The sequence below is a fragment of the Uloborus diversus genome, chromosome 7 (assembly GCF_026930045.1).
Source record: "Uloborus diversus isolate 005 chromosome 7, Udiv.v.3.1, whole genome shotgun sequence".
NCBI lineage: Eukaryota > Metazoa > Arthropoda > Arachnida > Araneae > Uloboridae > Uloborus > Uloborus diversus.
This window is the reverse complement of record NC_072737.1, coordinates 84,476,591-84,491,284: the sequence shown is the minus strand read 5'-3', so window position 1 is coordinate 84,491,284 and position 14,694 is coordinate 84,476,591. Positions and strand designations below refer to the sequence as shown.

General features: G+C 33.5%; 1 protein-coding gene across 1 annotated transcript in view; it reads right to left on the bottom strand.

Moving 5' to 3' along the window:
- Nucleotides 1-14,694, bottom strand: part of LOC129226766 (adipocyte plasma membrane-associated protein Hemomucin-like) — a 142,440-nt gene that overhangs the window by 30,696 nt on the left and 97,050 nt on the right. Inside the window, exon 3 of the mRNA XM_054861396.1 lies at nucleotides 10,877-10,926. Within this exon, the coding sequence (XP_054717371.1) occupies nucleotides 10,877-10,926 (50 nt within the window). The remainder of the gene's footprint in view (nucleotides 1-10,876; nucleotides 10,927-14,694) is intronic.

Sequence of the window (14,694 nt, the reverse complement as noted above, 5' to 3'; positions counted from 1 at the left end):
GACGTTTGAATCTTGTTTCTATCTTAAATAGAACGAAAGATATAATTATTTTTGTTTCATGCACATAGCTAATGTGTGCAATTTTTCCCGATTTCTTGCATTCAAGCTCTTATAAGTCAGGAACCGATGAAGATAAAGTAATGAAACTTGGAGCATGTCTTTTTCAAACAGTTTACTTTAAATTTTATTCGGCGAATTTGGAAAAAACGTTTACTGCAAAAATTATGATTTTTTAAAAAAAAGTATCTTCGAATTTTTCGAAATTTTTCTTCAAATACTTTTTATTTTTTATTGAATCATTATTTTTAAAATCGCCGAATAAAAATTAAAGCTTAGATATTTGTGCGTAATTTATTTTTAAAAAAATGAAAATTGATCAAGAATATTTTGAGTTATAGCAATTTAAAGCAACCCCATTTAAAAAAAAAACTAATTAAATTTAAATAAAAATTTTTTTTTTTCATATTTATGTCATGATTTTGCTTATTAAATAAATGGTGAATCAGTGCAAAAAATTTCAAAACTCTAAAGTGTATAATAAAAAGAAATCAAAATGTGTCCTGGACCCCCTTAACAGTAGAAAAAATTACAAATGTTAAATACGAAACACAATACTTCGAAACATCTTTTAGAATTCGAGTATGAGGAGTCAAAAAACTACTTTGTTTTCCTGCGAATAATGTAGCACTAATTAACCGTACTTTTCCTTTATGTTATTATCTATGGATCATAAATCTCGAAATTAAAGTAAGGTACACTCATATTCACCTGATAAAACGAAAGAACGCTTTGTTAACTCAAAGAACCTGCTGCTGTGCTCTAATAACTTTTCTCGTACGATCGAACTTTCTGGAGGGAACAAGGAGTGATAATAACAATTAACCAGGTTACACTCCCTATAATAAATGATGCTTTTTGTTTCATTCTAAAAGGGTAATATCATACAAAAACTGCTCCCCACGATTTTCCCAACTTGATCTTTGCCCTATTTTTGATAGCGTCCAGCTATTGTGCTCTGAAGTAAAAGCGTGTGCAAGGGCAAGTCCAGTTCCTCAGGTAAACCGGCGTGTCAACATTGTTGCGAATCTACGGCTTTTGTTCCAAAATGCGATATAATTTTTTCGCAATTTTCACTCGAAAACAACGCCGAATGCATCATTAGCAATGACCTCCATTCTGCGGGCTGCTTTAATTCCCTCTTTTTCCTGGGAAATAAAAGACTGTCAGATGAAAATGGGTTTGACATTCGCGTTAAGAAAGCATTTCTAAAAGTGTTTTACCCAAATGATGCTATCAGATTTTGTTCCTACCCTCGTTTTGTTTTCCTTATATACGATTTTGCAATTAAATCAAGCTTAATTATTTTTCTCTAATGGGGTTGCTTCCTTCAGTCAAAAGTAGTACTTTTTGTCACTGAAATTGATAGAATAAGCAAAGAAAATAACATGGACCCAGAAAATACTTTTATTTTCCCAATAGTTATTTTTTAATTAATTTTTTAAAATGTCCGATTTTTGAAACAAGGCGTGGTCTTGATGACGTCACAAATGATGCCGCATCTTTCTACCGCGATTCCACGTTATGGTAATCAAGAAGCGAATTAAAATCGTGCTCTACGCTTGCTATCAACCATATCGTTGCCAATACACGTGAGTAAAGATGCGAATTAAATATTTTGCTCTGTGAATGGCAACACAGAATGGCATTTAATCATTTGTGATCTTATCGGACAGAAGCATAAATATTAAAAGCGCGCGGATTTAAGTAATTTTTTAAAAACATTAAACTCAAACAAATTATTTAAAAAATGGTCAGATCCTATGTTTTTAGGCATGCTCTTTCAGAAAAAAAAAATACTTTTAAAATTTTGGAAACGACCCATTGTAAAAAGCAGCAAAAATGAATAATGAGCGGGCCATTTACTCATGTTTCAAGAACTCTCAAATAAGCATTTACCCTCCAGCTTCTGAGGTAAAAGAAACGGGATTTGTTTCCCTAACTAATATACACAAATTCAATCTTTTCATACCCAACTACTCACAAGGTGTATACCTTGACTACAACGCACAACATTTTATCTGACAATTTATCAAAGAGGGACTAGACGCTTTAGAGACGAAACATTAAAATTTTATTCCTATTACCTCAACTGGCCTTACTTTATTTTTTACTCTAAAATATCTTTCATTAAAGTTTTTACTCTTATCATTATGCTTCCGGCTATGAGTAAGGAAATTATCCTACTAATTTCTATAGGGGGAAAAAAATTGCGAACTTTGCATAAAAATTGCATAAAAACTAAGCATAAAAATTGCTTTGCATTACACATTGATTTATTAATTAATTTGTTTTTACCTCATGAAGTTTTAAAATTTGTTTCTTTTATGATTAATTTTTCACATATTATACGCTTAAATATGAGAAAAATTACTTTGATTTAACACTGGAAGAAAGTTTATTTGTAATTAGTATTGACTGAAGTTAACATCTAATAGGAATTTGATGTCTTTGCTTCAACACACAGTTTCCTCTTGCATAGAAAGGAGCAACTTTGTTTTAGAAGTCAATTTGAAATGTTAAAAAAGGAGCATTTGAAATAACTTTCAACCCAAACCAACAAACGAGATATTTTTCTGATCTCAGAAAATAAATGCTGTCATGCAAAAAAGTTTGTACGTTTAGTTCTAGATGAAGCTTTCTATAGAGTTAGTTGGTTTTTTCTTATTTATCCAACAGTACTCTTTTTTCTGATCCATATAATGTATCTGCTCAATGAACAGCTATTAAAGAAATTTACTGTGAAGTAGTAATTTGTTCAAGAGGAAAATTTCGGAGTTTCTTTTGTTTTGTGGTATTTTGAGATCTTATTCAATACAAAGATATTTATCTAAGTAGTATATCAATCAAGCCAAACCAACCATGAAAATAAGGTATATTGAGAGAAGTCAACATCAACTTGAAGACGAGTGATTCAAGAAGTATCCTGTTACAAATAAAATAAATGTTTAATAAGCAAATAATTCTGTAAAATCAATTGCGGTAGCGAATGATTATATTGTTGAGCAGCAGAGGCACCCTACATAATATTTGATTTTATATTGTAAGTTGAAGGATATTTGCTCTTCTCAAATACTTAAAACATACTTTCGTTTGGGCTATCTGTAAATTAGTTTGAAGTAGAGTCCAGGAATAAGTTATCAGTATTTATGCTAAAACTATCTACATTTTCTCAAGAATCAGCACAACTTGGGCTTTCATCAACTTCACTGTTGTCATTACTCTAGAATTTTGCTTTCCTAATTCTTCTAAAATTGTTCGTTTTTTGTGAGTTTTTTAAAAGTATGTCATATTCTTTTTTCTTCATAACAAAAAACGAATAACGTCTCTCACTCAAAGTCTTGATCGAAAAGGTAACATTCTCGAAGTTAGTAATAAAAGTAAACTTTTAGTGCAAAAGTAAGTTATTAGTGAATAATTTTGAAGTAGAGTCCACAGGAATAAATTATCAGTATCGATAGAGAAATTACAAGTAGTCTCAAAATTTAACCTTTAAATGATAATGATGAAGAGAAAATTTCTTCATTAAGGGAAAATGTTATTTCTGAAACAAATCAATAAAGAAACTCTGCAAGATTGCAAATATGATAATGAAGTATTAAGATAATTGAACATAAGAGCATTTTCGACTAACATTCCATGCACCAAAAATCAACAAGTTAATTACTCATTATGTAAATCCTTTTTATAAAATATTTCTTCAGATTATTTTTTAAAACAGCTTAGAAAGTTCCAAAATTTGAGTGGATTTTTTGCAATTCTTTTCTTTTTCAGGAAGTGCATGAACTTTGATGCGTAATTGCATTTTTAAACTCAAAAAATCTTACTCTGAATATGCTAATTTTCAGCCATATAAAGTAGTAAAAACCGGGAAAACAATTAAATCAAATTATGTTCAGCTGCAGGGAGAGTTACGTCAGAAATATCACACTTTGAACACAACCAGTGATTAAGGCTTCCGAATACAACAGAAATGTTCTAATAACTCAACAAAGAAAGGTACAAATTGTTTTTTTACTAGAGGAAACAACCATCAAAGCCACTTATTAAAATGACATCCGAAATTATGTATGTGGTTTGCAATTATTCCTGTCAGGACAGTAATTACAACTTTCCGATAGCGAAAGTCAAACTTTAATCTTTCATGAAACAATTACTTTCTTTCAAAGGAGCAATGACAGCTTTTGTTGCCCCATTAAACCTTTATCATCTATAAAGATACAAGGTATCAAAAGTTCATCCTCAAATTCTTGATGCGCGTTAATTGACTTATGTCACGCTTTACCCTTGTTTTGTTGCATCATGCCGCAGTGCAGACCTTCTTTTTTCACCTACCTGCTCCAAAATGTTGGAAATTTTTGTACCCCGGGGTAGACAAGGCAACAGACAAAGAACCAACCACTCTTAATCTTATCGGTAGGGAAAGAGTTGGCGAATGTCAGGAAGTCTGTAATCCATATTTCCTCATCAGCTCATCACTCATTTTTCTTCCTTTCAAACAGAACCGGAATGTGGTTCGAAAAGGGTTCCATACGAAACGAAGCCGTGAAACGAAATGGTGACGTAAGCGAGTGCTCAAAGGTTGGATTTTGTTCAAAACCCCGGAACTGGCAAAAAATGAAATCTAAAAATGCTGACCCAAGGGTATAAAACCTTTTATGACAGATTAATGCAAATAAAATAGGCATTGAGTTACGAGGTTAAATATTCGGATCGTGGGTTTACGGATTTTATGGATTTCATCTAGCGTAACGAATGTGATGTTTTCATCTGGAATGAAGAGTCACTGTTAGCGTATTTTGGGCTGGCTTGAACCACATCATATCGGGAATGATTCCCAGTGCTTAAATTTTGAAATACCTTTCAATGACTTTTTTGGGGGGATTGTATGATTTGAGAATTTTTTTTTTCAGCAATCACGATTGCTTATTGCTTTCATTTGACTGTTTTTGACGTTCCTTTGATTTTTCCCAGCGCCACCCTCCACACCATCACCGTCGACGGGCTCCTCACGATGCAGCACACCTCTAGCGAAAGCGGTCTCCAGTTGCGTCCATATGCTACTTACACGCATACATACACGCACCTACACAAATATACATATATGCACATACACACATACACGCACATACATACACACATACACAAACACATACACACACAAACACACACATACCCACACTCACATACACACAACTACTCACACACGCATGCCTGCACACAGACGCAAACACATATGCCTACACAGACATAAATACACATACCCCCACACACACTTACACACATACACACAACTACTCACACACGCATGCCTGCACACAGACACAAACACATATGCCTACACAAACATACATATACCCCCCACACACTTACACACATACACACAACTACCCACACACTCATGCCTGCAACAGACACAAACACACATGCCAATACACACACATACCCCCACACACAAACACACACGCTTACATATACACACACATTCGTGATTGCGAAAAACATAATTTGAATTCAAGATGACAAAATTCCGGCTTTTATTCCTTTATTGCTTCCGGTTGATTGAATTTAATGTAGTTATTTTCACTGAATTGTTTCTTCTTTTTTCTCTGTCCTCAGAACATAGAGGAATCCAAAATTACAAAGGATTTATATATTTTTTTTCTATCTTCAAAGGAAATAGAAGTATTTAAATATCGAAAGAATATTACTTTTCCCTAGTCTAAAGGATTAAGAAGAAATCATTGGGTTTCTGAAGTTCTGTTTTTTTTTTCATTTTACTGTGGTTGACGTTCTAGGTCACTTTGCATACGGTTGGTTTTTTAATATTGGCTTTAGATTTAAAAATGTTACTGATAAATGAAGTCCCATACATATGAGTAGAAAGAGAAACAGAATTGATTTTCTTCAAAGAGTAAAGAGCTTTTCCCATATCAATACTGAGGGTTGAAAACAAGATAATATTGCGAATTGCTATTCTACAACCATGAAAATGTTTCACATAAATTATCTCAACTGGTAGAGAAGAGGTCATATTTCGCCTATTTTACTATTTCAAGATTGGAAACATTTTATATGCGTTAATGTTGTTTAACGGAAAAAGAAATGTAATATACTTTATTGCTTTATCCATACATTTCTTAATCGTATACAAAGGGTTTATCTGGCTAACATTCTCACTAACTTGCAAGATGCTAGTGGAAACAAAGGTGTATTGGACTGATGTGGCGCTGTTTTCGCAAATATCTTCTCTATGCTGTAAAGAGAGATACGACTTTGACATCTAAATTTTTTTTATTTTTGAGTACTGAATTAACTAAAAATTATTTTTACAACATTTGAAGTTTTTCAAAGAATACAATAAAACTAATTTCTTCAATGTAATGAAAAAATGGTTTCTTTGGTTACTGCTGTTTAACGTTGAATGCTGAAGAATTTTTCTGCGTTGAAAAAAGGGTTCCTTGTTGTCTTAAAACACGGGAATGCAACAGCTCAACACATTCACAGAGAAAGTTGTGCTGTAAATCTCCCGTGGGAATGGCCTCGACTGTTTTAAGTATTCAACGCATTAATGATGATGAATTCCAGCCTATTAGGAATCCCAGATACCAGCAAGATTTTTGAACAAACATCATACCACCTCAGGCTTAAAGGTTTGAAATGAAACGTGTGTGTTTTCGTTTTCGTTTACTGTTTGTCTTTAACGTTCATTAAAGGGAAAAAACTGACCGCCTTGAGGAAAAGAATTGATTGATTAAAATTAATGAGTTACACATTTTTCTATTTCATATCGTTTACACCAATATATTTCCTTTTAGCCGAAAGCACTACTTTAACTACACTGCCTCTGGCTGGTAAACAGCAATATCTGAAAAAATGATGTTTTCGAGACATTTGAAGAAACGCATTTTGGATTCAATAACTAACAATAGAAAAATGTTGGAACTAGACGTTTTTTCGCGCTTTTTTTTTCAGAGGAAAACAAATAAGTAGCTTGTACAATAAAGCTAACGTACAATAGATGATAAATATGCAAAAAGAAAAAAAGAAAAATTTGCAGTTACTGTCTTTTTTTGCCCAAGGCAGTATATTCATTCATTGCTTTTTCTCAGGACTTAGAAAAACTCCTTCCGCTACTCTATAGCTGCGAAATCCTTTTTAAAGTGAGTTTCCTATGTCATGTGGTTCAAACACTGACCACCTTGAAGAAAAGAATTGATTGATTAAAATTAATGACTTACACATTTTTCTTTTTCATATCGTTAACACCAATATATTTCATTTTAGCCGAAAGCACTATAACTACACTGCCTTGGGCTGGTAAATGGCAGTATCTGCAAAAATGAAGTTTTCGAGACATTTGAAGAAACGCATTTTGGATTCAATAACTAACAATAGAAAAATGTTGGAAATCGACATTTTTTTCGCACTTTTTTGCAGAGGAAAACAAATAAGCACCTTGTACAATAAAGCTAGAGTACAAGGTCAAATAGGGTGCCAAATAGGGTGCCGCGGCACCCTGGGGTGTTCCAGATGCAGCCGAGGGGTGCCGCAAAGTGTCCACAATATAAATACATATAATATAACAGAGATAGGCAAGGATGCCGGGAGAAAATTCTAATTCTTAAAAGGATGCCGCGAATCGAAAAAGTTTGAGAACCCTTGCAATAGATGATAAATGTGCAAAAATAAATAAATAAATAAAAAAGTGAATTAATTAAAAAGAAACATTTGCAGTCACTGTCCTTTGCCTGCCCCCGGCAGTATATTCATGCATAGCTTTTACTCAGGACTTAGAAAAACTCCTTCCGCTACTCTATAGTTGCGAAATCCGATTTTAAGTGAGCTTCCTTTGTTATGAGGTGCAAGGCATGTAAAGACAAAATATTAATCACTTCTGAATCGTTTTCAGTTATTGATATCTCAATCAATAACACTTCCCATGGGATACTTTTCCCTTTCACGAAGGTTTGAGCATGATATTTCCTAACAAGATCTCAGCGAATGATAACAGTTATATCAGCCGTGAACTTTCCCACCGGCTCAAAGGGAAGGAAAGACAAAAGAACTGTGTCACTGTCGAAGTGGATTTATTTACAAGGAGCGATCGAATGATAACGAGCTTTTCAGGGGCATAGTGATTGACTCTTGTTTATTTTATGCTGGTTTCCTATTCGAAATGTCACTTCGAAAATTGAGAAATGCTTTCGAATTATGAATCTTTCAAAAATCGGTCAAATCCTATGAGTTGTTGTTCCTGGCAAGAAAAAGATTTTGTTTTTCGTATGCACGTGAAATAAAGCCTCAAATTTTCCTTTTTTTCTTTCTTTTTTTTTGTGTGTGAAATTGCTGATTTTCTGAATAGCAATGAGGTAAACTCGCATTAAAATCCCTAGTTTGAAGCAGTGGGAAGCAAAGGTATACAAGTGGACTTTTTTACGTTTTGAGTAAAACGCGATCCCAAGCAAGCTCAACCACAAAGCTCAATCCTTATAAAGTAGCAATTGGAAGAATGCAAACAAAAGCAAGCTGCAAAGCTCAACCCCTAGGTAGGTTTTCAAGCAGATGGGAGTTTCTTCTACCGTTGTACTACGTTATTATCCAGCACCAACTTTTGAACTTTAGCACTTTCAACCCTTTTTCTTCTAGGTACAAGCGCAGTCAGTAATTCTTTCTGGAGAGATTTTTTTAGAGAAAACAGTCCTTACTAGGGTAGCGAAGCTGGAGGGAAAAAGCAAACTCTGACTCTGGAAATGTTAGAACCTCCAACTCCGATTCCTTTACCCCCAAAAGTAGTCTGACTCCGACTCCGCAAGCACTAGCAGAGCTGCGGACTTGAGGGAAAATGGCCGACTCCGACTCTTGAAACTTTAACCCTTTGATTCCCGACTTCGCCTCTTTACCCCCAAATCAGTCTGACTCCTGCTCTGCAGCTCTGGGGGTGTTTTTACCCCCTAACTCCCCCTCCCTGCTTCTAGGTACGTCATTTGATCTTGAAACTTATTTTTCAAGGTTATTATTATTATTTTATTATATCTTTGGTCGCAAAAAAAAAAAAAAAAAACCTTCCTCTGCACCACAAAGTACCACATAGGATCAGAAAGTAAAAAAAAAAAAAATTCACAGCATTACAAAAAACACAAAATGAAATTTTGGGAAGAAAGGAAGGGAAAAAATATTTACTTTGTTGAATTTAAATCACGCATCTTCCGTCTGGTTTAGCAGTGAATTTAGTATAGCTAAAAAATTCTAACAAAAATATCAACCCTTTGAGGACCATGTGCTCTGTAGTAGATTGTTGAAGGTTGTAGCAGTAATAATAAGACTAAATAAATAACCAACAGTACTTTTAAAACCATTAGGGATTTTGTGGCTAATATTATGCTTCTGATGATTCAACAACTCGAAAAATAAATAAGTGATTAAGTAAATAATTTGTTTGTATTCGATGATTTACAGAATATCGTGAACTTGGGGAAATGTTTGAACCATAATGGTGTTTAATGGGTTATAGTTGCACGCATAGCAACTACAATTTCAGACCCATGCCTATTTCAACTAAAAGAAATAAAGGCGTCCAACAAAAACCTCTGCAGAGTTTTCCTTTTCTTTTCCTGCCCAGTATGCAAGTTTGAAGAAGTGATTCCTGTGGAGCCGTATTCGAATAAAAAGCTTTTCATGTAAACTGATAAGAAAAGTGTAGTATTATTTGTTATATGTAAAAGAGACGCAAGCCTCTTCTATTGATGCGTGTCGCACAAGGGGGTGGTGGACGTTAAGTTATTTTTTTTTTTTCACATTAGAGACTTACGATTTCGTGTGCATATGTAGTAAAGCATAAATGCATAAAATACCACAAAAAAAAAAAGAAAAGAAAAAACAGTTCCAACTTATTTTAAAACTTAAAACATTTGAATATTTTTTGAAAAATTTAAAATGCTCCACGCGATTTAAATTTTTACATTTTTGCTTATTTTTTTCATTTTATTACAGAATAAATCATCACGAAGAAAAATTGGTATCAGTTAGTCAATTCCTTAAAAGTTAAATTTTTAAGAATTTTTTTTAAATGCTTCGATAAAAATTCCCCGAAATTTTTCCTGCTAGTAACTTTTAGTCGAGGTTTTTAAACCTTCCTGAAGGTAGATTCTAAAAAGCATACCAAGTTTTATTATTTGGTAAAACATGAGGCTAAACTTTGAATTTCGTGTACTTTGAACGAAACTTGTGTCGCATGGAGCATTTTGTAGGTATGAAAATCGAGAAAATTTCGTTTCGCGTAAAATGTATAGTTAAAGTATAATTTTGCACTTACCTTAAAAATTTACTCTGAAAAACCTCTTTTCAGTGCTTTTGTCTGTCATTATTTATTTAAGCATGTTTTCTTACAAGAACAATATAACAATATTTATACTTATTTTTACTATGCGAAAATTGTAGAGGCCTGCTTTGTTTACAGCTGAACAGCTGAGTTTGAGAGGAATATCTCACGAAAAATTGTTTTGTGTACTAATTTTAAGCAATCGTAACTTTGTTAAAAAAATGTCTAATCCTTAAGCTGATTTTTGAGTTAGGTAGAGAAATATTTTAAGTACAACAAAACACAAAAATAAAAATTTTGTTTTTTTAGTCAATTTTCGCCGAATTCAACGTCTACCGTCCCCTTAAGAAGTTTGGGGTTACTTTGAGTGATAGTTTAGATAATCGTGTGATAATGCTTTGAAAATTTCGAATGAAAAACGTGCCAGTAAATGTTTTAAATTAAAAAATCAGTATTCAGAATTTTGATATGGTAAATAATAACTTTTAAACTACTTACTGAAGTCGAATTTTTCTTCAACTTGAAAGCAGAAGAAGGACCTGCCATACCTGAAAGGGGGAAGAAACAATCAAAACAAATATAATCTAGAAAACATTTACATGGAAATGCATTTTTGGTGTTAAGTGCATAAAATCTGCTAGTGAATCAAAAAAAGAACCGTCTCGTTATTATTCTAGAGGAAAGTACTTTGATAGCACTTGAAAACTGATGAAGTTGTTGCTTCATCTCTTTGTTAAACAGCTTGGAGCTTAAGCATAAAAAATAAAGCAAAAAAACTTCTAGTATATAAAGTAGTAAAGAGGAATTCTATTTCGGCCACTTCGCGAGGAAAATATTTACCCATGCTGAAAAACACTACCCTGTGAATTTAAACTTTGTGTTTGTTGTTAGTTTGTCTAAAGCAAAATAGTATGTGATTTTATGTAATGTCGAAGTGCTAAATATGAATCTCCAATTCGCGTACTTCTTTTACGAAAGGTTTTCTTGCAAAATCATTTTAAATGTATTGCATAACTACGCGAATTTCATCACAAACATTTTCATAATGCTTTTTATTTCAAAGATAAAAAAATATTTAAAGTACACAATTTGCTGAATTTAGTTATACAATTACTCTTTGGAAGCACGCAAATTACCCTGTAATTAAAAAAAAAAAGAAAAAAAAGAATGGGGTTAAGTACGTCTAATTTCAGTAATTCGTTTTGACAATACAGTTATTATATATTTATTTCTATAACTACTTCAAAATGAGGTAACATTTGAAGAATATTCTAGGAAATTTTCATAGCTTTTAAGAAGAAATGAACAATTAATAGCGACTCTCCGCCGTACGTCTCAAGATAAAAATAAGTTACACAGCGGTGCCCTTCATAACTTATCACTGGATCATCTGATATTGCAAAATCGAAATGATTTTATTAGTTAAGTTTCTGACGGTAAAAACTTCATTAAAACGTAATTTGAAACAGCAAAATTTTCCGTTTTAAATAATAAAAAACAAGATTTTGACTTCTAACTGCTGTAAAAAATGGAAAGATCAATGAAAGAAAATGAACTCAACGTTGGTAGCTAAAGAAACTTATTAAATCATTTAGGTTAATTTCAAATCATCAAATGGTGAGTTATGAGGGACACCGCTATCAAACCTTTTTTTGTCCTGAGACCTCATCAGAGAGCCGCTGTCAACGTCTCAATTCTTCATAAAACGAGTTGATGTGTGCATCACATGACTTCCTTTTACTCCAATTTAAAGATAATAGTTCCTCGGAGTGAGCAAAGAAATACTTTAAATGTTTTCACCCAAGTTTGTTGCGAATCGAAGCGAAGAAAACGTTTTACACAGATAAGTTTTCCCAATATGGACAGTTTTAATGCGATTCAATTGTTAACTCTCTAAATATGGCCAAATTAAAAAAAAAAAAAAAAAAAAAAACCGCCAAGTTGGCGACAAAACTTGATGACTAAAAGCTTGGCGATTTATTGCCAAATGTTTGCAAAATTATAACAGGACTTGAGTTTGCATTGAAATTAGCACTGATTTTACCCCAAGAACCGTTTTGGGTCATGCGAAATACATACGTACATACACACATACGCACGTACATACGGACGTCACGGGAAAACTTGTTGTAATTAACTCGGGGATCGTCAATATGGATATTTCGCGTGTCTATAAGTTCTTAGGCATATATCCACGTGTGGTCGGGTTGAAAAAAAATCAATATTCGTGCAAGGGCGAGCAAAATGGAAATTAAGGCCGATTTTTGAGTGAAATTTTTTTTTCGCGAATACAATACTTCCTTTTTTGTAAAAGGAAGTAAAAAAAGCAAGAAAAGTAAAAACTAAACTAGATTAAAAAAAAAAAAAACAGTAGTCTGGTTTTAGCTCTACTGGTTGTAGCGATTCAAACTCCACATGAGCTTGCAACTGGACCCCAATTCTTTGTTAAACGAGCTGATGTGTGCATCACATGACTTCCTTTTACTCCAATTTAATGTCATTTTCCCATTATTGGCAGTTTTAATGTGATTCAATAGTTTACTCTCTAAATATCACCAACAGTGGCCAATTGAAACCAGATGAAAAAAATTAAAAATTAATTTGAATTTTGACATTTGAAATTCAAATTATGTTTTTCGCAATCACGAGTGTGTGTGTGTGTATGTAGGCGTGTGTGTTTGTGCCTGTGTGCAGGTATGAGTGTGTGGGCAGTTGTGTGTATGAGTGTTTGTGGTGGGGGGGGGGGGATGTGTATGTGTGTGTAGGCATGAGTGTATGGGTAGTTGTGCGTAGGTGTGTGTGTGTATGTGTAGGTGTCTGTATGTATGCGTGTGTGTGTATGTGTTTGTGTATGTGTGTAGGTGTATGAATGTGTTTATGTATGTGTGTAGGTGTATGTATGCACTTGTGTATGTGTATGTATGCGTGTGTATGTGTTTGTTTGCACGTGCGTGTATGTATGCGTGTAAGTGTAGGATATTGACGCAACCTGGAGACGACTTTCGCTATAGGAGCAGCATCGTGAGGCGGTCGGTCCATGGTGATGGTGCGGCGGGTGGCAGTGGGAAAATAAAATGATAGGACATCAAAACAGTCAAATGAAAGCAATAAGCAATCGTGATTGCTCAAAAAAAAAAAAAAAAAAAAAAAAAAAAAAAAATTAAAAAAATCGCCAAACTTATCGCTAAGTTCGCGAGAAAAACTTGGCGACCAAAAGACTGGCGATATATCGCCAAGTGTCCACCAAATTATAACACCACTTGAATTTACATCGAAACTAACAATGATTTCCCCCAAAAAACGGGAAAAAGACCCCTTTTGGAGCATCCGAATGCAACCACAAACGCAATTTTTTTTTCGTAAAAAAAAAAAAAAAAGCCGAAATATGCTTTTTTTTCGTATTGAATTCAAATTATTCACCTCTTAAAATATAAACGGTACTTGATGAGAACTTTCTGACTTAAAATTTGATTTCAGCCTGATAAAAAAATAAAAAAATAAAAAAAAAACTCAAAAGCAGTCATACTTCGAAGGCATTTAATTTTTCGCAGGGCAGTGAAATTTCACAACTTTAACCAGATGAAATATTTCTCAACTTTTCCTAATGTCAGCGTAGAGAAAAAGTTAGTCAGTATGAATGTAGGAAAAACAAAAGACCATGCATAGTTGAGTGATAAACGTGAGCAGATAAATAAATTGAGCATTACTACGCTGAAAACGTACAGTCTGGGTTTAATCTGAAGAGAGCATAATTATTTATGATCAAAAAACTAGTTAGAATTCATTTAAACGACGAGCTGAAACTTCAGAAATGCCATTTTCGTTTCTCGCTGTATGCAAAAGTTAATCCTTGCACCATACATGTCTTTAGACTGATTTCAACACTACGGTCACTCTACAAATATCAAAACCTTACTACCCTTCTAAGTTGATCGCTATTGCCAGGTACAAAATTAGTCATGGATCATATTTATCAACCTCCACAAGTTGATCGTGGCCAACTCATACAGGTTTCACTACATTAGATTACTGTTTGACCGCGGATTGTATGTAATTTGGCAAACTGCCAAGTAAAGACTATTCCATCTGAATGAATCTAGCAGGGGAGAAGGGAAAATATCGATGAGATTTTGATGCACGCGTTTTATAATGTCGCTAGTGCCTTATTCATTTATTGCATTCTCTAAAATAAAATCAGGGAAAACAAAAATAATTACCATGGAAACATCAAAAAGAAAAATGTATTTTCATTTTGTTCAGGAACGTAAAAGCAAAATGGTAAGCTCAAAACTTTGTTGTGAATAAATAAATCAATT